Source organism: Mustela lutreola, chromosome 5, assembly GCF_030435805.1.
Source record: "Mustela lutreola isolate mMusLut2 chromosome 5, mMusLut2.pri, whole genome shotgun sequence".
NCBI classification, from domain to species: domain Eukaryota; kingdom Metazoa; phylum Chordata; class Mammalia; order Carnivora; family Mustelidae; genus Mustela; species Mustela lutreola.
In genome coordinates, this window is record NC_081294.1 from 59,143,737 (window position 1) to 59,168,865 (window position 25,129).

The 25,129-nt window shown below is 46.1% G+C and overlaps 1 protein-coding gene and 1 pseudogene across 1 annotated transcript in view; one reads left to right on the plus strand and one right to left on the minus strand.

Annotated features, from left to right (window-relative positions):
• The window catches only part of SLIT3 (slit guidance ligand 3), a 589,205-nt gene extending 572,287 nt beyond the window's left edge, over positions 1–16,918 (minus strand). Inside the window, exon 1 of the mRNA XM_059174255.1 lies at positions 16,277–16,918. Within this exon, the coding sequence (XP_059030238.1) occupies positions 16,277–16,914 (638 nt within the window). The 5' untranslated portion in view covers positions 16,915–16,918. The remainder of the gene's footprint in view (positions 1–16,276) is intronic.
• LOC131831889 (large ribosomal subunit protein uL18-like) overlaps positions 15,549–25,129 on the plus strand; it is a 50,651-nt pseudogene continuing 41,070 nt past the window's right edge.

Consider the following 25,129-nt stretch of genomic DNA (forward strand, 5'->3'; position numbering starts at 1 on the left):
GGTAGAGGGATAGGGGAGATGGCAGATGGGAGAAGTGAGATCTATAATTATCTTCTCTAAGAGGCTCAAGGCCCTGCTTTCACTCTGCTTCCTATAGGAATCTTTTCATCAGTGTCTTAACAACTGTCACATAAACATATTTCCTTAAAAATTTCTGTTGAAGCTGTACCCATTGGCAAATGGGCTCTGGGGAAACTGAGGACTTGAGAAATGAACTGCCTGAGCCAAGGTCACTCAGCAAGTTGCAGGACAGATCTGGCAGACCTCTCGGATTCCTGATCCAGATCCCTCAGGAAGACATCATTCTATTTTGCTGTTGCCATGGTAATTATAAATCAATTTCATTTCTCATTAAAGCAGTTACTCCATAGAATGCTCTCACAAAACATTGTTGAACTCGTCCTGGCTATTGCACGGATGTGATGGTAATCACATTTTTGTATATTCTACAATTCTGGCTATGTCCATGATTGGCCTTCACCTCAAACGGTATAAATAAGCAGGGCTGTATTGCACTGTGCTTGTCATGCATGGCTCTGACTACTCCAAACAAAGAAAACTATACTAGAAGCAAAGAAAGGCAAGAGATTCTGGTTCATCTTAAGAAGGAAAGGAAAGGATAATGACTTTTATCAATCTCTCCATTATGCTAAGGGTTTTACATAACTTGTATCATTTAATCTTCTCTATAATTTGAAGACTTTCTTCAGGTCAATTTTCTCAAGTGCTGCAGTACATTAGAAACACCTGGGAGCTTTATAAAATCCCAACACCCAGGAAAGCACCCCAAAATCATTCAGAAGAATCTCTGGGGACCAGACCCAGACATTGGTAATTTTAAAATCTCCCCAGGTGATTTTAAGGCACAGCCAAGTTTGAGAATCAAGTTTTCAGGACTCATTATCCTTATTTTGCAACGATGCTGACATCCTAAGAGAAAAATGAACTTGCCTAAGGGTACCCAGCTGGTGAATTGGTAAAACTGTGATTCAAACCCGGGTCTGCCTTTTTCCAAATGCCAGTCACAATCTTTTTCATTATGCCACTTCCCACCCCAGAAGTTTATTGTCTGTGGCTTTCTCAGAGTTATCTGGTGGCAAATTTATGAACCTGAGCAAAAGGGAATTCACTAGAAGACTATCAGGAACTTCTAGACTCAAAGAGATTCTTAAGGACAGGGCTGGGGAGAAGAAAAAAAGGCAATCTCTGGTCATTGCACAAGTGCTTAGCTGAAATGGCAAGAAATCATGACCAATCTCTCTGTCCTTTGGTCAAGGTTCCATTTTCAGAGAGGAAGCACCTGATGGACCTGACTTTGGGGCATGAGCTCATCTTCTGACCATGGTAGGGCAAGGCCCCAGATGACACACCAACCCATCTGTACCCTGTGGGTACAGAAGATGCTACTTGGCTAGGAAGGAAGACTGAATCCTCAGCCGCCAAACACAGCACATGTCTATCACGATGAAGGAAGTGCAAGACATGGAAAAACGGGAAGACCTGAGTCTCACAGGTATACTATGATCCTCAAGTAGAACTTAGCAGAAACCCAGAAGCCCATGAAACAGTGATTCAGAAGAAATACACCACCTGGGGAGGTGAAAACAAATGGCCTCAAGATCATTCACAACATATTGTGAGTGTGTGTATTTTTCCAAAGGACAATTTATTTTATCAGATTATCTAGACTTGTTTTCTAAAAAAAGGGCTAAGGTTGGGGCTTTGGGGAGATCTTCAGAAAGAAAGGGAGGAGCTCCTAGTCAATAGTTCCTAAGAGCTTCAGGTCCCCGGAACCACCTGGAAAAATTAAATTGGGTGTCCTGGTTGGCTCCACACAGACAAGACTGGTACGGTTTGACACATTTGAACCAGAAAAACAACACTTTTTTAAAAGATCACACACAACAAAAACAGACACACAGAGTTTGCGTGTTGCCTGTAGTTACATGGCAGTGAAGGAGAAGACAGACCCAAAGAGGAAAGGACACAAATGTATATCTGAGCAAAATGGCTATACCTGAAGGAAGCCAGGGGCATTCTGGGGTCAAGAATCAACAAAGGCAATTAAAACTCAACTGCACCTGTGTTCAAAAAGAACCTTGTCCCAAGCAGCTGGCCTGCACCCAGGAGCCAAAGGACCAGTTCTCCATCCATGAATAATCTTCCCAGATCTGGGCATCCACAGACCCCTAGCATGCACAGACTTGAGAAATGAGTCTATTATGAGTTATTAGTATTAAATAAATAATTGTTTGATGTGTCAATATTTGAAAAAAGAACAACAATTTTAAACTATGGCTGTTCAATGTGCAGGTACTAGGTATTAAGGTCCTTACTACGCGTCAGACACTGAGCTAGAAGCTTTACATAATGTATTAATCATCCTCACAATAAACCTAAAACATACATACTATTATATCCATTTTACCCATAGAGATGAAAGGATTTCTCTGCAGTCCCACAGTAAGCGATAGGATTTGAAATCAGTCTATCACCTTGAGTATCTGTGTCCTTGCCACAGTGCCACAACGCTTCACAATGTCCACTAACATCAATTAACTATGTGTTGGCCACTTTGCATATATTATCCCTCATTCTTCCAACAATGCTTGAGATAGGTATTAGTGTCTCCATGGTGGGGTGAGGGGAGAAAGTTGAATGTAGAAAGACGAGTAATTCGCCAAAGCTCTCATTTTTGAACACAGATTTCTGATTTTAACTCTCTTTGGCTCAGGGTCTTTCCACTAAACCTCCTGCCTACTCAAGCCAATTTGCTATTTTAAACCGGGTGTGGTGCATACACAATGAATTCTGGAACACTGACAAGAAATAAAATAAAATAAAATTAGAAATTTAAAAAAAAAATGTGTTGACTTAGTCTTACTAAGCCCCTGTAGAGAAATGTATAGCTTCTGCCCTCAAGAAGCTTTTACCTACTTAAGATATCAGTTACACAGTATAGATAACAACAGTGAGAATTATATGGCTATAGAGGCCGTAAAACACGGTGGCAAGGGCCACAAATTCTTTGGGACTTCCTTTGAGAAGTGATCCTCACCCTTGAAATCTGGGCTAACTTGTGCTGCTTGGAACAATCACATACAACAGAAGGGACAATTTTTGCCTGGTTCCTGGAAAGTCATGTAACCTCTTTGCTGTTTATTGTCACATTGTTTTTGGAGTTCTGAGCCTCCAGGTGAGAAGTTAGAGCACTCGAAGGCCACCATGCTGTAAGGAAGCCCAGGCCACATAGAGAAGTCACATTCAGGGCCTCTGGTCAATGATCACAGCCAAGGCCAGCCTTCAAGTCAACCCAGTCTATTCGCCAGGTATGAACAGCCTGCAGATAATTCTAGCACCCAGCCATTCAACTCTTCCCCCAATCATTCCCACACTGATGTCTCAGACATTAAGAAGCAGAGACAAGCCATCCCATTAGAGCTATGTCCCCAACCCTGACTCAAAGCAGCATAGGGCAATAACCAGTGACATGGTTGTTGCTTTACAACCTTAAGTTTTGTGGTGGTTTGTTAAACAGCAATAAGTAATCAGGATAATGGCTTTTTGAGTAGTCATTTAAGGTTAGGCACTGTCCTCTAAGCTCGACATGTGTTACTCATCTGAAACTTCCAGCAACCCAATGAAGTAGCTTACTATTAAAGAACATGCCGGGCCCCATAGCTCAGGGGTTAGAGCACTGGTCTTGTAAAGAACATGCCCAATACTACCTAGTTAGCTATAGCATTCGAGCCCAGGTCACGCCAACTCCGGTATCGATAACTCCACACTGCGCTGCTGTAGAGGGAGGAAAATTATGTCTGTGCACAAAGTCTACAAAACCCAAAGCCAATCAGTTTGAAGAGACACCAACTGCTATTTTTGAAATGAAACATCTTTTTCTTTCTTAATTTCAGAAGGCTAACTGTGGAGCTGAGCTCATTATTTGAGCCTTAATCAAGGACCAGCCACTCCCTGAAGCAGTTGTCCCGGCCATTCTACTGCCTCTAGAAAGTCCCTTGGGTTGGCTGGATGTTGGCTCAGGTCTAAACCTCAAATCCCAGCCCCCAGAAGTGAGGACATATAGGGCTGAAAGGATCCTTGGAGATCATCCAGCCTGTTCCCTTCTTCCCCTCTAAAGACGAGGAAACTGAGGCCCAGCGAGGTCAAGTGACTTGTCTGAGGGCACTCGGTGTGTCGGACACGCAGCCAGGTCTCTCCGAATTCCCATGCAAGTATTCTTTCCACTACACCATGCTGCAGTTGCTAAAAATTCCCCAGAGCTGCCTCCCTCGGCTCTCCTCTTGACAAAGCTGCTTCCCCCACCCCGCACAACTACACACAGTCACATTTGGCAAGAGGTCCTATCAGCCCTGCTATGCTCGTGAAATGCTGTTTTGCAGTGGGGCCTCTTTGTTCGTTAGCAACACAGACAAAGAAAACTGTAGCACAGTCTTCTCAGAAGGAGATGTTTCTTGTTTTAAAGACGGGAAGAGAGCTTCCTGGCTGAATATGGCTTGAATCAGCATGCAGCTCCAGTCAGGAAAGAACGCAGAGGAGATTTAGGTCTTTGCAAAATTTCTAGAACATACAAGGAGGGCACATGGCAGGAGGAAGCTTATGGGAAATATTTCAGAAAGTATTAAAATGTATGCCTAAACAGAGTAAACAGAGCAGATTGGTTACCATCTTGTGGTATGAAGTAATTAGAAGGGGGGGCACCAGACTCATTAAAAACTCCCATGAAGTAATTGGCCTTCCCATTCTGGATTCCTGCTCCAGACCTGGTTCCCAGCGTTCCTTCCCTTACAGTTTTCCTATCTGAAATCTTCCCTTTCTAGACTCTAAATAAGCTACTTTGGTGCTTAGGGCCTTGAGTATAAGCTACTGTCCCAACTCACCCATTTTGTGCCTCTCCCCTCCAGCTCCACATTATTCCTTGTTTTTGTTTTTTTGTTTTTGTTGTTGTTGTTGTTGTTTTGTTCTTTGGGTTTTTTGGTACTAGATTTGGTCCCTCTTCTGTCTCCCTAGCTTCCCAGATTGGCAGAGGCTTCCTAAGGGTGAGAGATCTTTATTCTCGAACGCTATGAACAAGGCTGACATGAGAAGGGGCAAACTTCTCAGGAGGTCACCTGTTATGATTTCTCTAAGACACTTATCTGTCCAGGAGGCTGGATCAATGGGGAAGGAATAGACTAGATGATCCCTAGAGATACCTCCAAAGCCTAAAAATCTCTTGGCTAGGGAAGGAAACGAGAGGGGGGAGGGACAGAGCCGAGTTCCACGGCAGAAATTCAGAATTTTTCAGCTGGCAGCAGATGGAAAGAAAACCGCCAGCTTCTAGTAGGAGGAGATGTGGTGTACACATTTCTCAGGGCTATTACAAGTCGCAGGCCTTCCAATCAAAGGACCAGGTGAATGCCGCCTGAGAATCAGCCTCCTCTACGTACACACAGCACTAGGTCCGAGGCACAAGATGACATCTCCAACAAGAAACTGGGCCAAACCAAAGTTCTCAGCTTCCCCTTCCCCTCTAAGCTTAGTCTAGCACATAGCCCAGCCCTCTCGCAGGCAAACCTGCACAAAGAGCACATGCCAGTCCAAAGCCCCCTGTTTCATTTTCCCCTGGGAAAATCCCTACCTGTTTGTTAAACCTAAAAGAGAAGAAAGGGAATTAGCACCACAGGGGAATAGTGTCTAGTGGTCTAGCAACAGCCGCAAACACCCAGGAGGGGAAGCTGGCGGCGCAGAGGAGGCCCTGGATCTCCTCGTGGCCTCCAATGCTGCTGCACTGTGTGTCAGTGTTTATGAAATGCTTCTCAAATAAGGTCAGTGTTCTACACAGAGTTAGGGCTCTAATAAAATGCAGAACTGGTGCTGTTTGCCAGCTAGCTGCAGAGGCATACTTAAATGCTTTCTCGGATACAATTGTTCTCAGATTAATATTTTCCCCATGAGTTTTTTTAATTCTACTGTACTTTTTTTTTTTATGACATGTGAGTTTTTCTGCATATTTGTATCCACTAAAAGGGATGAATGGGACTAGTTTTCATCAGTGGTTCCTGAGGGCTTAGTGTCACCTCCCTTATTGTTCTAGCATCTTCCCCCGACCATTCCATCCTCTCTGAACCAAGCATGGTGGCCTTTGCCTTGTCAGTCACTGGGTGGGAAGCAACAGCCCAGACTGCATTCCATGTCATTTTGAGCTATTCTAGTTATGAGGACAGTTCACTTGCTTTATTCATTGTTGTTCCTGGCACATAGTAGGCATTCAATCAATAGCTCCTTTAAACACCTTCATCCTTCATACAGCCCCATTCTGTGGTTCTACTTTCTTGGAAACTGCCATTTCTCAATTACTCAGGCAAAAATTCCTCTAAACTTCCCCCGGTTGGGTTGCTGACTTGGCTGGTGAGGTGCTTTATTTGCATTTGTAAAAGATGCCCCTTAAGAAGTGAAAAGGAAAACCTAGCAAGAGTCTGAAGGCATGGGTGACTTTGAACTCATTATTGAGTTTCCTCTTCTGAAAATGCAAGCTGATCGTCTTTCAGATACAGGATTTAGTGGTTAAAATCAGATATCGTGGGTGGACTCATTAAGGTATTCACAGAGCTCTAAATTTAGGAGGCATCTGCAGACATCTGATCTCATATAAACCTTGCATCAGCCCCATAGGAGAAGGGTTAGTCCTACCATTCTGAAGGTTTCAGATGAGAAAACTGAGACTCAGAAAGACACTTGTACAAGGTCCCACAGTTAAAAGAAAAAGTGGGGGTGGTGATAGAAACCAGGATTTGGCCTCAGTCTTTTTACTCAGTTAAGGTTATATCAAATTGTACTGATTATTCGTTTCTCATTAATACCAGTTAGAAACCCCATATAATCACATGCCCTCCTTAATCCTGACACCCAGGAACACTGGATGTTATACACAACTGATGAATTATTGAACACTACATCTGAAACTAATGATGTACTATGTTGGTTAATTGAATTTAAATTAAAAAAAAAAAAAAGAAAAAAAAGAAACCCCATATTTAAACACTTATCTACGTACACTCTAGAGCTGGGCAGAGATGGAGAAGAGAAGAAAGAATATCAGAAAAGTGCTAGACAGGCCAGAAACTTCTGTACCACATTTCTGAACAGGACATCTCTTCAATGAAATCATCACTGCTGAGCTTTTCAATTGCGGAAAAATCTGCTCTATTCTCTCTTTAGGTTGTAGGAAACTCGGCAGCACACTGTAAGTAACTGCACACTGTAAGTAACTGATCATGCACAGCGCCCAGCCCTGGAGCATCTCTACACTTCACCCTGGGCATCATAAATGCCTTCAGGTGGCCATGAAAAGGAAGTCTGAGGTGTTTCTGGGACACAACCGCAAGCTAGGCGTCTCCAGTCTCCAGTGAAGGTCCAGGCCACAAAGAACCTCCTGAAATACAATTCCAGGACCTGAGGCTTAGGTGGTGAATGTCCAAATTCAGTGTCGATGTTATGGAGAGCTACTTGAAAGGGAGGGCAGGGTGAGAAGGCAAGAAGCCAAGCTGGAAGGGTCAAGGCAGGGGCCTGGAGCAGCTCAAGTTCAAGGAGGGAAGCATAATGTACAGGTCCATGGTTAAGCCCACATATTTCAGATTAGAAGAGGACCATGGGCTCCACATCTTATAGACCAGCCGGAGTCAGGGCATACACTAATTCTAGAGTGCAGGGGAGCAAGTAGTGAGTATGCCAGGTAGCAGACAGGAAGTACAGGAACTAGGGAGCCCGAAAAACTCAAGAGGGAGTCAAGGTGGGTGGCTAAATGTGCTGGCTCAATTTCAGGAACCACAATCCACACTACTGCCAAAGTGCAGAATGAATCAGGGGTCGAGAAGCCAGACTGGCGTTTTGGACAAGAGGAGTCGAAGCCCACACAAGCAGTATAAGGCTGTGGAAAGTGGAGGCATATTTACTCCAACTGTGATGCATCTTCTACATGTCTTATTCTATCAGGACCCGATTTCAGGGTGGGGGAGCCCAGAGATCAAGGCGGAGAGAAGCCCAGTGGTACATCTAACTGGGAGGGAAGGCAATCCCAGCAAAAATTTAAGCAAATACTTTTGGGGAAAATACTGGTCAAGAAGCCTCCTCAGAATTCTTCTTAGGGGGTTTATCCCCTCAAATCCAAAATAAAAATATTAGCCATCTAACCATGGTGATACTTTTCCTCAGACTTGACCTAATGGATTCTTCTCTAAACACCCTTGTTAGATGACACTTCTTCAAGAACAGTTTCTATTCATTCTAAATTGGGCTCAGGCTCTCTTTTGTTCAATGTAACCATGAACTCCCGCAAATCTATACCACATTTCCATCACTCCCAATGGGAACGCTATTCATCCTTCAAGCTCCAATCTGAATGCCGCCTGCTTCTCCAGACTGGACATGACGGCTCTACCACCAACTATCCAGAACGCAGCCCCAGCATTCCTTTTGGGATGCCTCACATCAAACAGGTGCTCACTGTTTCGACCGGGATTCTTTTTTTTTTTTTTTTCCTTCTTTCCTCCTTCTTATTTGAAAATTGGGTTTGGAAAACAAGCAAGGAGGCTGACTTAGAAGGCTTGTTGAGGAATGATGGCATATCAGCAGGGGGGAGCTCAGACCTGAGACCAGTCTGCCTGAATGAGCCCTGACTCTACTGATCAAACCTGGGAAAATTACTTCACCTCTCTTAGTTTCCTTATCCGTCAAATGAAGACAGGATGGGTTTCTGCCTTGCATGATTGTTAAATTAAATGAGAGAAAGTATGTAAAGAAAGTGTGAGAGTAGTGCCAGGCACAATGAGGGGGTTAACCACCCGCAGCTGTTGCGGTGGCAGTGACTGTTGTTGTCATTATCGTTATCATTGGTTCAAAATTTGGGGAGAGCCTGTGCAACTCTATGCCTCATTCCCCAGCACTGCTCAAGCAAATGTGCTCTGTGCCAGTGGGCGCCCAAGATGTTAAAGGAAATCACTTCACAAGAGTGAGGCTTCTCCATGGTGCTCTGCTGCTGACAGAAGAGCTAACTTCACACATTACAGTACTTTACAGGAGAGAACACACACATGGGCGTGTCTGCACACACGCACACACACACATGTCCTATCAAGGCCCATCCCATGCTGGTGGGGCTTCTGGTACCAGCCCAATAGGACAAGGATGAAACTCAAATCACAACGGAAAGGGCCAAGAGTAACCAAGACTTTAGAAAGTATTTGACAAACAGAGGAATTAAGCATTAATAGGAAATCATTCCAGAGAAAATATGAACAACAGAACCCCAGGGGAAGAAGATGCTACTGGCCAAGAAGACCACAACAGTTCTATGCATCCCAGCCAGAAAGAACAGGACAATATATTCATGTAATCCAAACCCCTGCCATAGAAAGACTTTAAACAAGCAGAGAGGACTCTGCTGGTTCCATTGAGAACCTGGATCAAGATCCACAGGGCGAGCTCAGGAACCCTGCAGAGGGAGAAGGGGGAGGAGTAGTAACACACGAGATGAGCGAATCCAAACAGAAAATGTCGCTGAAGAGCTGATGAAATTAAACTATTTGCCAAAATTTAATTACGATAATGCAGAGTGTTGCACTTAGACTCCAAAAAGTCAACTGTGCAAATCTGAGATGGAGAAAATAGGACCAACAGCAGGGAGGGCTGGGTGACACCAGGGATGCGATGAACAGCCTGGTGGGAAAGAGCCAAGCCAGGGGTGTGGCTCTCTGAAGTGAAAATGTCCCTTTGGGATGTTGATAGAAGTTTAGATAGCAAGGGAGTGGAAGGACTCATTCTAACTCTTAAGACCAGCAAAGAAGACTGGAACCTATTTGGAGGACGATAACTAGGAACGGGAAGAGGGCCTGTCTCAGAGCCTAACACACACAGAATAGTTGAGGCAATTATAAAAATTTATGGAAGAAAGAAGAAGACTAAGATAAGTGGGTAGTGAGAAGCACGACAGCAGTAACATTTTTGAAATCCTACCATTTGGAAGAAGGATTATATTTGCTCTGTGTAACAACAGTCAGGGGGAGATAAGTTCAACCCCCAGGCAAAGAAAATTTTCTTGTTAAAACTGTTTTCTAAAATGGAATAAATTGCTTTAGGGAAAACTGAGTTCCTCCCCACTAGCTGTAATCCAGCAAAGGAGAATGGCCGCTCTCTCCAAAATTATGTCGGTGGAAGATCAGTCTGCACGTGGTTGGAACATGAACCAGAGGAGCCCTTTCAACCCTGACAGTCTATGTTGTTCCCATCAGGCTGTGACTTGGGCTTGTCCCGGAAGGAGGGCTACAGTCAGTAAGAATCACTATGAAAACCACACTAGGAGTACTTCGGGAGGATGCACTGTGATCCGGGCAGTCCGTGTGAGTAAATTCAGTACTCACAGCATCCTACGAAGGGGGTAGTTTTTATCATCCCCACCTTACAGATGAGAAAACTGAGGTCACCCAACTGGTAAGCGGAGAAACCAGGAGTGGGCCCTGTCTGCCTCTGAAGTCTAGGCCTTTACCCAAAGGTTGTTGGTTTTCCCACCTCCCCATCCACTCACTATTGAGGGCTTTTAACAACATAATCCTGATGAATGTTTTCCAGGGAATGCTGTATCAAATACAGTGCTGGCCACAGAGCTACAAAGACCACAGTGAGTGGGAAGGAAAGGATACCTTTTGGCAGACCAGCCCTAGCAGTACTTACAAAACACAATGCTGGTCTTCAGAACCGAGAAGCAGAAGATTCCCACTATGAGCGCTTCCCACCTGGGCAAGGCTGGAGAATGCCTTGGAAACTCAACACCACGCACCCAAGCAGGATACCCTCTGCATCTATCCTATCTGGGATTAGTAATGGTCCAGAAAAGCGTCCTGGAAAAGCCTTCGTGCCTCACTTTTTCCTTCTCAGCCGTTCTGAAAAGGGTTAAGACCACCTTACGTAATGAGGGTGGAGCGTACTAGTAAATACAGCTGTTTCAAGTAAAAGCAGTAACAGAAGCAGACACGGGAAGTCAGTAAAAGGTATTTAGGGAAAGACAGAAAGAATGAGCTTTAAAAAAAAAAAAATAGTCAGGGCCAAAAATTCCCCCATGAAAATGCAACCCCCCAAAATAAATAAATAAAATACATTCCTTATTTTAAATATACCACAAAGCAGCACGCCCATGGAAAAGATATAAACCACTTCAACCGTAATCCCCTTTTTATGGAACCGAGGCCAACCTGGGCTTAGCTGGAGAGGAGAGGGAGGGGACCAGGCACGAGTTACGCCGGGCACAGCGTACGTGCAGGCGAGGAGCTTGCCTCAGTGGCGCACACTGAAACAGTGGGCATCTCCAACTTTCCAGCTGGATGGGGCTTGAGATGAAGCAACAGAAGAAACGGCCATGGTCACCACTACGGATAGCTGGTGGAGGCCTAAGCGCCAGGTACTGTGTTAAGCGCTTCCTGTTCATTATTTTCTCTGACTGTCTCCTAGAGGAGCATTTATGACGCACACTTTACTGGTAGAGAGCAGTAGCTGGAGAACTGGGCACTGTGCTGAGTGCCTGACATGGCTCATCCGGGGCCACACTCACAGCATGCTCACTGGGCCAGTATGATCCTCGTGCCAGTATTACAGCTGCGGAAATGCAGTACAAAGGGATTCAACAGACTACAGCCCAGAGGAGCGGAGTCATTCGCCCAGGGTGCAACAGCAAAGCCCTGACAGACAGAATTCAAACCAGAGCTGCCTGTCTGCAGAGCCCACAGCCTGAACTGGGAGGCATGGGGTTCTGAAACCTTGTCACAGCACTTAGTCCTTGCAAAAGATCCCATGGCTCTCAGATCTACCATTCTCACTTTGCAGGGGAGGAAGAACTCAGAGACAACAAACAGAAACAGAGAGAAACAAAATAACAATCAAAATGCAAAAAATGCAGAAATATACGAGACCCAGATGATGTGCAAAAGCAAAACTTAATAATGATCCTACAAATACATCAATTAATACAAGAAGAGCAGCAATCAAAAACCACAGAGAGCTCAGGATGATGCTGATGAGGTTCTGATTAGAAAGGCCTACAGTTTAAGTGTTCGGGACTACCAGCTCTTTTCATGGGCTTGTGCACAGTAGGAGTTTTGCAAGGTTGCTAAGCAACGCCTGGCAACCAGACTCCAGAGTGCATCCCTCATTAGGAGTCCTTGGTAACTCTAGTAAGGCAATAATTTTAGTTCATGAAAGCCAAATTTTAGAAACCCTTAATAACTCATGTAATAGGTTACTAGTAAGTCGCCCTTGGCCATACATAAAAAACGCAAAACCATAATCACCCATCTTTTACTTGTAAGAACTAAAGAAAAACTTGTGTTTTTGAGACTTACTTATTTAATCAACACATACCGGTTGAAAACCTACCATTTGTCAGGCACTGGGAAAGAGGACGTACAGGGAAAGCTATTAGGACTACACTAGACTTCTGCTTTCAGGAAAAGGAGGCCCAGAAAGGCAAAGCAATCCGTCCAGTAGCACAGCACACTGGAGGCAGGTGCGCTGAACTGCCCCCGTCCAGCCCTGCCCCCGTCCTGGGTTCACCAGGAGAGCACTGTGCTTCTCTGAAAGGCCACATCACTACGGGTGGCTCAGAGAGGGCCTGTGATTCACCAAACTGCCCCTCGTCTGCTGGGCTGCCTCCAAGGCTAGAAGTACCAGGATGCAGGGCTTGGCTGTGGAGCATCTTGGAATGTCGCCCACTTGACCTGGAGACCTCTGTGGTCGTGAGGGAAAGCCTGTGACATGGTGTCGGTTTTTATTGGACCCAACCACCGGCGAAGCTTGCCATCATCTGGAGTGATGGAGAAAATTAAGTTACCACATTCTCACGTTTCAGCCTTTCGCCCGTTTTCGTTCGCAAACAGGAAATGTTTATTTAAATACAGCAGTCTCCAGCATGTTCCAGAGCCAAGTGAAAAACCAAAGATGTCCACTCTTGCCCCATTCCGTGTTTAGGCCACCACCTCGCTGCGGGTGAGAAGTAGGCCTCTGCCTGCCTTGAGGCAGCATGGGGAGAAGGGGCCCCTTGTGAGAGTTCGTTTTCATCTGTCTCCTCTTTTTCCAAGCCGAGATTGTGGTTGGAGAAGAATTACATCTGTGGGCTCCTTTTGTACTCAGAAGGGTAACTGCGACATCTGTTTACTCTGTGCTCCATGGTAAATGTTTTGTTTCAAGCACCACCATTCACTTCCTCTCCTCTTGTCCGCTATCTTTGCTGCATGGATAATAAATTACACTGAATTCTCCCCTGCGTTTATTTAGTTTTCTTGTGGGTGTCACCTCCTCACTGAGGGGGAAAAAATGTCAGTAGTTTATAAACGATAGAGAGTTTCTCTTTCTGTGTAATGTGCTGACATTATGGAGAAGAAGCTGGAACACAGACCCCCGACTCTGATACCAGCTTAATCATGAACAATGAAACAAGCCCCATTCCAGGCCTGAAGCAAAGTCCAAATGGTGACCACATTATCCCCATACAGATTTTCCTTAAGGGGTAGCATGAGCACATAAGGCCTCAGAAGTGAAAACCCCCAGAGAGACAATGACACACATTTGCACATGTATGTGCACACACACACATACACACACTCCTCCAGAGAAGTCTCTCTGGGAGGCCAAGTAGCAGGAATGGAAAAAGGGAGAAAATGCTTCTCCTTTGTTGTAAAACACAATATAAACATTAGAGATCAGAAAACTGGATTTGAGGAAAGTCCTGAGCATGTGATGCCAATGCTGACAGACCATATGCCCCGTGAAGAAAACGAGTGCTGGGGAGTTTCAAAGCCTGACTAAAGGAAGTTTCCTTCTTCTGTCCTCTGCTTACATTCTTTAAGCTGAATTGCTGGTTTTCTTCTGTATATGCAATGATTTTATATACAGTTACTGGAATGCCTAGAGGTTCAAGTAATGTTTGTTGAATGAATGAAGAAAGGAATGAATGAGAAATTCCTCCCTTAAAAAAATCCTTCCCATAGCTTAGAAATGCCAAACATCCCCCCAAGAGTTTGCAGAACTCAAACGTTCCATCTGCGTTGATTGACGGAGGATGAGAGGTGGTGAAGGACTGTGGGTGGGCTGGTCCTCCCCCAGGCAGCCCTCCTGACCAAGCTTTCTTCTAAAGGCTGTCCCCTCTCCCAGGGTAGGAAGACCAAAATGAGGAGCCAGCCTTGGCAACCACGTCACTCCACACACCCCAGCCCAAGAGGCACCAGTGCCCGGAACCAAGGTAGTTGAGACTCAGATATTCCAAAGCACTTCCCACTCTGCCAGTGCCTGCGAACGACAGTGACTGCAGCAGGGGGACATGGGAATCCCCAGGACTCGGTCTCTACCCAGTGTCTCCAGTGGTAGAGCAGATGGGGCGCTCCAAGCTGCCTGGGTCTCCCGGGGAAAGAGGTCGGTGGCATACTGACTGCAGTGCTGTGTCTACAGCTTTTGAGGACTTCCCTACCTGCCAGCAGGAGAAGGGCTCATGCCCACCCCCACCCGCAGTTTCCCAAACAGGTACCATGATTTTGAGGATGGAGGAGAGGTAGTCTCACGATTCCAAACAGGAGAGCCAATGTCACAGCAAGCTGAATGTTGGCGGGGTCCACCCAAAGCAGTAGCAAGAGCAGGCTACCCTAAGACCCAAGCCCAGCCAGAAACCTCCCAGGAGCATCTATTTACAGATCTTGGCCCCAACTGACCCTTGTTCCAAAGACGGCTAGTAGACGGGGAGATACCCAGAAATACCACTACAACTAGTTTTAAACTGGTACTGTAAAATATAAGATCTGAATTAAGCTGTGGACACCTGGATTGTGGCCCCTTTTTTGCCACTAACTTGCTGCGTTACCTTGGGCAAGTCTTCTTAAAAGTCTGAGCCTCCTTTTCTACTTATGTTAATGAAGGTTCGGCTCCAGTGCTCTAGAATTGCACGACCACACAGAATAAAGAATGCACTTGGAAAAAAAAAATGTATGTTTTGAGCCACAGGAAAGCTCCAGGAGAAAGGAAAACAGTTATACTGAGTCTGCCTAGGGACACGCGGAGTTAGAGGAAGAGACGTGAGGTGACAGGAGGTGATCAACAGGAGTAACACGCTGTAGGACAAATTCAGTCTCATGCCACTCTCTTACAGCCTCAAGTCAAGAGAGCAGAACGGAAGACCCAATGCACCCACCCCTGAGATGCAATGGGCAAGGGAGACAGAGGGAGAGCAAGACGCGGAGAAGGAGAAGTCGATTACACTGGAGCAAACCCTCACCCACTTCTGGGCTGTGTTCCCAGGCCGGTTCCAACCCCCTCCTCCATTTCTCCTTCTTTCCTTACTCCCCAACTGTGGGCTGGGAAGAGCCCACCCTCGGAGTTCAAGTTTTGAATTTGGTCCGAGGATCAAAATGATAAATGTTTCCAAAACGTTGACATATGAAAAGTAAATATTTGGTTGCACAATTGGGGTTAAAACGAGGGTCAATCCACCCCACTCTCCAAACGCCTCTCCTCTTGCTGCCAAACCCAGGATCCGAGGCTGAGTGCGGTTTGTAAGATTATAGCGCTCGGTCTCATTTAAAGGGCTGTCAGCATTTCCATTCTCCGGCCCGTTTGGGGAGGCATTTATAACCAAGCCATAAAAAATTCACCCCGGCTGCAACTTGGCATCTGGGAGGCTGCGCTCCAGGCAGGGCGGGTTTTGCAAGCACCCACTCTCAATTCGCTTGGTTCCTCAGAAGTTAGACCTTTATACACATTCTCAACTTCGCTTCTAAGGGCAGCCGGAAAGTGACTGGCCCTTTCTGATCTTCAGGCAGGTCGGAGTCTCGGCCCTCTCCCGTCTCCGTGCCCTTACGCCCCATCACCTTTCGGCTTTCTCCTTCGCCCACCTCCTAAACGTGCGCGGATCCCTTGCCCTCGTCCTAAGACCTCACTGGCTGCAGTGTTCTTTCCTCCCCTCGCTTCCTGCCAGCGTTCTGCTGGAAGCTGTCACCCGGCCCTGCGTCTGGAACCTTCACCCCTGGAGAAGCACTGCTCTTTGCCCATCGCAGTGGGCTTCAAGACCTCTCTCCCTAGACCTGACCAAGGCCACAGACCCCAACTCAGGGGATAAAGGATCCGACCCGGGAGAGGTGACAAGAGACTGCATCCAGTGCGGCCAAGGGGAGAGGAAAGATCTGGTGCCTGGGGGCCCCACTATGGACCCAGGTGGGTGGCCCGGGTTGGGTGGGGCGGGGGTACTCACAGGCGTTCGGCGTTGCGGGGTATGCCCCGGGGAACCCCCCGGAGGCCCAGCCCGTGGCAGTCCACGCTGGCGGCGGAGCAGGTACACTTGGTGGGGCAGGCGGCGGCTGGGGGCCCGCTCAGGACGCTCGCCAGCGCCAAGGCCAGCGCCAGGCGGGCGCGCACGGCGGCGCCGGCCCCTGTCCGCCCGGGGGCCATGGTGTGCAGGGGCCCACGCCCAGAGGAGGCTGCCTCGGCGGGGCAAGACGCGTGGAGCCCGGGGAATCGCGCGCGGAGCCCGAGCGGCCTGGGGAGCGGGCGGCGGAGTTGGCGCGGAGGAGGAGCGAGCTCGGCGCTCAGGCGCACGGGGCGCGGGCGGAGCGGGGCGCGCCGGGCGGCGGCGGCGGCAGCAGCGGCAGCAGCTCCATCCGCGGGGCTGCTGCTGCCCCGCTGCGCATCGCTCGGAGTGCCCAGGTACAGAGCGCCTCCTGGGCCCGCTGGCCCGCTGCCCGGGGCGTGGGCCGGGTCGGGGACCTGGGGGCGAGCGCAGTGGGGCACGGCGCCCGAGGCGGTCCGACTTGGGGCTGAGCTCGGGAGCGCGGCGGCGGCGGCTGGGGCACGGGGCGGCCGGGTGAGCTGGCCGGCGCTCGCTCTCTCCATTCACTGAGCAGGGCAGACACCGGAGACGCGGGGCCCACCCCTCCCGCCCCCCACAAAAAACGCCAGCCCCGCCTCTCATTGGCTGCGCCGCACGTCATGTCGACTAAGTTGGGAACTTTGCTGGAGCAACCCAGAGCCCGGAGGGGAGGAGGCAGGAGATGTGTTAGAGGGGAGGAAAAGGGGCTCGGCCAGCAGGGTCCCAAAATTGAGACCCATTCACTGTTACGGAGCCAAGGACTGATCAGGCTGGTGGCACTTTCTCTTTATTCTGGCACTGAGCTAGGCACTCAGCTCAGTTTTCTTTCCTTGGGTTTCAATATCGTCCCGCAAGAGGGCATCTGAGTACCCCATGTTATAAATGAAACAAATTTCAGAGAAGTAAAGGGACTTGCTCAAGGCCACACAGCTCCTAGGTACCCCAAACCGCAGTCCTCACATTCACTCATATTTTACACCACAGCCCATCGAAGCTGTGTCCTCATCTAGGAAGATCCTCAAAGATCCTACCTCATCTTGGCAAAGATCTGCAACTTATTCCTAAAGGACCTGTTTTATTGATACTACGCATTTCACAGTCACGCGTGTCACATAAAATGTTTGATAGTGTTGTTCATCAGGCTGCTGCTGACAAACCCCACATGCAGACGGGTCCTGCTTTGCCTAGACCCAACGCCCGCTGTGCAGCTAAAAGTCACGATGACCGGAACTAGGATCCCTGGACTGACAATGCCTGTCCATAGTCAGCTTTTGCTCCCTGACTTGGTGACTCCGGGCCAATCATGTCACCTCTGAGCCTCGGTTTTCTCAAAGCAAGGGGCCACAGCTCTGTTTGGGACCGCCTATCTGGGTTGTTTGGAGCATCAAAGAAGAGAAAGTGCTTTTGCAAAACAGTCATTCGCATGTGAGACATCCTTTCGGCCCCAGAGCCTTCATTCTTCCATAGCGCTCTAAATTGGCCAGGTCTGAGCTTTTCCAGATGCTGGTGGGGAGGGGCGCGTGTGTTAGAGGCTCCATAAATACTTGTAGGAATGATTTTGTTTGTTTGTTTGGAGGGAGAGGGCAGCAACTGGAGGAAGTATTGCCAGACTTCTTTAAGGTCTGCTCACACTGGAAAAGTCCAAATGAGCCCTGAACATGCACGTGCGTGCACACACACCCCCCCCCCCGCCACACACACACTTGCATGCACACACATGCTTATACTGAGGCTCACACACACACCGTTATACACCCTCACACTCACATACCCACATGTGTACATGCATCGCCTCACACTATGCACAATCACACATACCACAATAATAATTACGCTACTGAGAGCTCTTTCCTTTTCTTTCATATAAATACTATTCTAATTCCTTCTGCCTCATTTTCCTTGAAGGAAATTTTCAACGACTTGACCGTATCCTGTGAATTTATAGTAGAGGTGTAGATTTTATTTTATACTATTTAACATATTTTCAAAATCATAGCTCCAGGCACCCGACTGCACGTACGTGTACACGTACATACACAGTCACACACACTTCAGCCCCTCCATCATTCATAAACACATTAGGCGTAATTTACTGCTGTTTTTCTTGGGAGCAGCTTTCTGTACCGATGCTGTTCTCAGCGCCCTCTGGTGACCATAGAGAGTCTAAGCCCTGGTCCATAGAGTGACTTCAGCTTCTAAGAACTCTAAACATCCTTTCCTCTGAAACTTTCCTCCAAACCTTGAACCAATTTAGTACCAGGACTGAGGCAGATGAGAGAACTGGGCAAAGAACCAAGGGCACAAAAGCGTCTCAGACTGTCTGGAGCAGAAAAGAGTGGAGTTTTCTTTGTTTTCCCAAATGCACGCTAGAGCATGTTTTGCAATCCTTTTAGGCTGGGCCTGGGTCTGTGCTCTGAGCACAGTGTGAGGGTGGGGTGGAGGGCAGGGACTTTGTTTTCCATTTAAGCTGATGGGAAATTTCATGAGCCTGACTAGATCTTTAAGTGACTTAATAGGCATTCAAGTGTGCTTGCTTTTCTTTGGGAGAACACTTCAGAACAGAGCCTGAGAGTCAATCATCCCAAAGAAACAGGCGGTGAAGAGGGCATGGGCCATACAAAATTAGGGAGCAGCGCTGGAACCACCTTGAAAGCCACCTGATCCAGCATTTCTGCAAGTGTGATCTGACGACTACTAGTTCTACGTGTTTCTTCAAGAAAGGGGGGAAGGAGGGGTTCTTGGGCAAAAATAGGGTGAGAAATGCTCGCTTTCACCACTCTTGGAGATTGGCATCACCAATGAGCATATTTAAGATTCTGAGAAGTCCTGCCGTAAGGAAACTGGTTTAAGGTTTGTTGAACCCAGTTTCCCTGGTATAGCTGACCCTTTTACATATAAACTTAAAATTCTTTTGAAATTTTTGGAGAACACCCAATATAATTCAGCCTCTGTATTCAATAATGTGGAAACTGAGGCTCAGAGAGGGAGGGTCACTGGTACACGGTTATCCAGCTAATTAATGAAAGAGCCAGAGCCAGGACCCAGGGCTCCCAGTGCTTAGAATTAGGCTCTACCCACTCTCCCTTATGGCTTCTGAAGCATTACTCTTCCCAGAGAAGTATGAGTAAGTCCTTAGGAGGCGAGTTTGTTGGGTAGGACTTATTATGTCTAAGTACCAGAGATGGCATTTACACCTTATGGTGTCATTTTCAGAGTTTCGCATAAGCCTCCAGGGCCAACTTTTGGATTTTTTTCCTTTAGTTCTCTCGAGGCTTCTCGAAAGCAAACTGCCCACCCATTCCCCAAAGAAACTCACCTCAAACTTTCTCCTCCACCTGTTTTCTGTCTCTCAGTGGAAGGCACCATTATTTACATGGCTACTATAATCAGTTGAGGTTTTCTGGTTTCAGCAATAGAAACTAGCTAATTGAAGTTAAAAAGAAATAATTTTTATGAACGCCTTTGGGTAGCATACAAATTTAAGGAGGAAGAAACTAAAGAAGGAAGTTTTTAAAGAGACACAAACCAAGCAGGATCTAGGATCAAGCCCAAACTTCCAAAATCCCAAACTTCCAAATTCCCAAGACACAAAGACTGGCCTGGCTTAGGTTATGTAATCACCCTGTTAACCACAGAAGGCCAGAATCTGTGGATAACAGTTCCGTGAAAGTTATACTCAGCGAGGCAGGCAGGAGCAGTGTTCTCAAAGGAAAACTGGGGAGCTGTAGGCTGAAAAAGTAAGGGGATGACGAGAAGGCCAAACAGCACCAAAGCATCTTCCCTCTGTTTCATACCACAGCCATTCAGTTCCCGAGTCCTGTTAATTATTCCTCAGGAGTATCACTTGCATCTGTTCCCTCTTCATCTTTGGGCGTCCAGCTCTATTGTTCAGATCCTTGTTTCAGGCACGGCCATTGGTCACACCAGCCCCCAACTCATTTCTCTTTCTTACTTTTTTGTTGTTGTTGTTCCAACAATTCATCCTTGGTCCGGATGATCAAGGGATTTTTTTCTAAAATGCACACGTTGCAATGCAAACCTGAACTTTGAAGTAGATTTCTACGTCTGTACCTCAACTCCTCCTGCTCTCCCACACCCACTCCGCGTAACATCCCTCCTGAACATTCTTCCTGGCTCTTTCCCGTCTGGCTAGCCCAGAGTTAGTGGAGCCTTTCATTTCTCCAGGAAATCTTGCAGATCCAGTCTATTAGATTTTCAAAGTCAGGGAATGTATAGAATCTATTAATTCCAACATTTATTTTAAAAATTTTCAAACATACAGAAGTATCTAATTCATTTTTGCATGCTTGATGCCTAGAGGTACAAATTCATCTCTGATGATTGGTGAATGACTAATTTACAAGTATGCAAATGAATCATCTCTCCAATCACCTAGCTTATTTGACACCCTCTTGCTGCAGTTTTAGTCATTTCGATCAGTGTTACTTGATCTTCTGTGGGAGGAGGAGGAAACTATACTCTTCTAGAAACTCTGAGTGGGCTTTTGTTTTTTGTTTTTTGTTTTTTGATAACTATATACATTCTCCGCCCCACCCCACATTCTGATATGTTTGCTTCCCTCCCACTGAAACTTACCATTTGTGCTGGTTGTTCCCCAGTGAACTGTCCAGACTGCTCTGCCCACTATATGGACTGTATCACCTGTGCTCCCTTGGGTCTGCCCATGTGGGGAACTAGCCCAGAAATCTGGAGGAAAGTCAGCGCTTCCTCTATAAGGATAGCAGTGTGGCAGTGGCTACCTTCCTTTACTGAAGGTCAGAGTTCATGTCCTCCAGCTGCCCTTCGCATCCCCTTATCTCTTTAGGGAGTAGGAGTAGCTTTCTGTTACTGCTAAACCTTGGGCAGTCCCCATCTCTTGATTCCTTAACCCTATCTCACTTTTCTAAATAGTCCCTCTACTTTACCTTCTTCAGATTACTCCTTTGGGTTGTGTTGTCTGCTTCTTACCAGGGGCCCTGGAACTGACACACTCCCTCACGGAGCCATCCTAGTAGATCTCTGAGGAATATGTGAACGGGGAGGGAAGGGAAAGATGACGAAAACTCCAATTTGAGATTAAGACTGTGATTCCTACTAAATCTTCCCAGGGGAGGGAAAAATTCACATATGTGAATTTTAGGGCATTTCTGGGGGAGCAGGATTGAGTAAAGGTACCATCAGCTGGACCTGGAAGGTCATTATTTTTCCATGCAAAGGCTTCTTTTCTCTCTGTTGAGAAAAAAAGAATATTAAAGTTTTACTGCCAGTTATACTATTGAGCTTCCCAAGGGGGCAAGATCTACTCTGAATAGATAAATGTTTGATGACTGAATACATAACTTTAAAATATATAACCTATCCTGGAGAACAAGATAAAGCAATAGAACCTTCCAAAATCCAGAGCCGCCTGTAATGGACAATTCTTCATCTTTCACTCCAACTATGTGATTATAATTTAGAACTTTCTTGTTATATGATCTTGCCTCTCTCTCATAATAGTGATTTTCTAGGGGTGAGCACTGACATAAAGCCAATCAGAGTCTTCCCTGAAATTTTTCCAACTGGAACTGGAGAAAGAGATTCAGTTCCTCTGTGACTGTAAAGTTGGAACATGTGAGAAACTAGAATGAGTAGACGTATTTTCAGTTGTATGGCCCAGCTGGTATAATAAAATGGATTTGACCCATTTTCTAGAAGTGTAAGTGGAATCTAGCTTAATTTAGCAATAGAATAGCCATTTATTGGGAACTTTACGCCCAGAAGAAGACACAGCTCACAGCTGCCAACAATCCAATTAGGAAGAGAAGTTTAAGATATATGAAAGAAGATAAAAGATATGGTATATAATTAAATGCTAATTAATGTGAGTCAGATAGTAAGTGCAACAAAAATTCTAAAAAGGAAAAAAAAATCACTTCAAACTGGATTGGAAGTGCTGAGGAATGCCAGTCAGTTTTTGGAGAATACACAGATTTGATGAGCTCAATGTGAGGAAAAGGGTCTTCCTCTTGAGGGAAGCAAACGCTATGAACCTATGGCTATGAACAGGCAGGAAAAGAATGGTATATGAGTGTAAGGAAAGGGCTTTGGGAATGTGGAACATAAGAGAGTTTAGGACAGATTCCATTGGTTTGAGAGCAAATTCGAGAAAAAGCTCTGATACTTGATTTGCTTTTGGACATGGGTTGGCCATCTGGGCTCTAGGAGAGATGATACAGATTGGAATCCCCAGAAAGGAACCAGAAATATATCCCAGATCAGTTTTGCCCTGTCTGAAAGGAGGCCAGATGAAGTGAAGAGCTCTTTTTTCTCTAAACTAGTACATCAAGATGGTGGTGATTCAGCCAGATGTGGGGTCAGGCTCTTGGTCCTCAGCACCAGAGGGCAGACCTGAGAGGCCTGGCAGACAGGTGAGTACAATCATGGGTCTGTACAAACTATGCAATGAAGCTTTGTCTCACATTTGAGCAAAGCAAGAACTGTCACTAGGGAAATGGCTCTCCAATTTGAAGAGTATTAATCACCTAATTAACCAGAACACCTGCTCATAAAATTCATCCCACCCAGGGAACCAAATTAAACAAAGCATGAGGATGTGCCACACGGACTTGGCGGTGGCATCTGCAGTCTTGGCTGGCTTCCTTGGGCACTGGGGCTCAAAAAACTCTCCAGCCAGCTGTTGGGCTTGACAGAAACTTTAGAATGCCACCCTTGTTTAGCAAGCAGTGATTAGTGTGAAATCAGAGAAACTCCTCTTGCAACTTAACCTGACATCATGGATGCCCCCAATATGCTGGGCCTGTTCTGAGTATTTTACATATATTAACTCTCTAATCTTAATAACAACCAAATGAAGTCCCCTCTTGTGGCAGAGGCTAGCTTGATGCTCACAGATCCAGTTTCTTCTTTTTGGGAATACAAGAAGACTATATTTACCAGCCTCCCTCCCAGCCTTCCCAGCATTTAGGGTGGGGTCATATGCTTCATTCTGACCAATAAAGTTTGTGTAGAAGTGATGCACACCACGTCCAGACTTGATCTGTGAAACCTCTTATGTAACCAGGCAGGTCTTCTCTCTGCCTGTTCGCTACACAAACAGAGGGGATCCAGTGAAGAATCACAGTGTCCCGCCCGAGAGGATGGTGGAGCCACAGAAAGGAAGACACTGGAATCCTTGAATCACTACATAGAAGGCAATGACCATACAGTCTGTAATAGGAGAATAACCTAACACCCCCGCTAAGATTTGGAGTTGTTCATTATTATTATTATAGGCTGATGTACCAATATAATCTTTTTTTTTAATGTTATGTTAGTTACCACACAGTACTTCATTAGTTTTTGATGTAGCATTCCATGATTCATTGTTTGCATATAACACCCAGTGCTCATTACAATACATGCCCTCCTTAATACCCATCACCAGGTTGACCCATCCCCACACCCCCTCCCCTCTGAAACCCTCAGTTTGTTTCCCAGAGTCAAGAGTCTCTCATGGTTCATCTCCCCATCTGATTTCCCCTCCTTCATTTTCCCCTTCCTTCTCCTAATGTCCTCCATGCTATTGCTTATGTTCCACAAGTAAGTGAAACATATGCTAATTGACTTTTTCTGCTTGACTTATTTCACTCAGCATAATCTCCTCCAGTCCCATCCATGTTGATGCAAAAGTTGGGTATTCATCCTTTCTGATGGCTGAGTAATATTCCATTGCATATATGGACCACATCTTTTTTTTTTTTTTTTAAGATTTTATTTATTTATTTTACAGAGAGAGTTCACAAGTAGACAGAGAGGCAGTCAGAGAGAGAGAGGGGGAAGCAGGCTCCCTTCTGAGCAGAGAGCCTGATGTGGGACTCGATCCCAGGACCCTGAGATTATGACCTGAGCCAAAGGCAGAGGCTTAACCCACTGAGCCACCCAGGCACCCTGGACCACATCTTCTTTATCCATTCTTCTGTTGAATGCACTCAGCTCCTTCCACAGTTTGACTATTGTGGACATTGCTGCTATGAACATTGGGGTGCCCCTTATTTTCACTCTATCTGTATCTTTGAGGTAAACACCCAGTAGTACAATTGATGGGTCATAAGTTAGCTTTATTTTTAACTTCCTAAGGAAACTCCATACTGTTTTCCAAAGTGGCTATACCAACTTGCATTCCCATCAACAGTGTAAGAGGGTTTCTTCACATCCTCTCCAACATTTGTTGTTTCCTGCCTTGTTAATTTTTGCCATTCTAACTGGTGTAAGGTGGTATCTCAAAGTGGTTTTGATTTGAATTTCCCTGATGGCTAATGATGTTGAACATTTTTTTCATGTGTCTGTTAGCCATTCATATATCTTCTTTGGAAAAGTGTCTGTTCATGTTTTCTGCCCATTTTTTGGCTTGATTATTTGTTTTTTGGGGGGTGTTGAGTTTAAGAAGTTCTTTATAGATCTTGGATACCAGCCCTTTATCTGTAATGTCATTTGCAATATCTTCTCCCATTCTGTGGGTTGCCTTTTTGTTTTGTTAACTGTTTCCTTTGCTGTGAAGAAGATTTTTCTCTTGATAAAGTCCCCAAAGTTCATTTTTGCTCTGCGAAAGCAAGGGATAACAATGCAATTTTGAAATTATGTCTTCCCCAAATCACACAGGATGAATCTTAGGAAAAGCCATTATCTATGTGGTATGATTTCAGAAACAACGGGAAATTTCTCCCTTCCCAAAATAATACCTCCTCCTATTGGTTAATT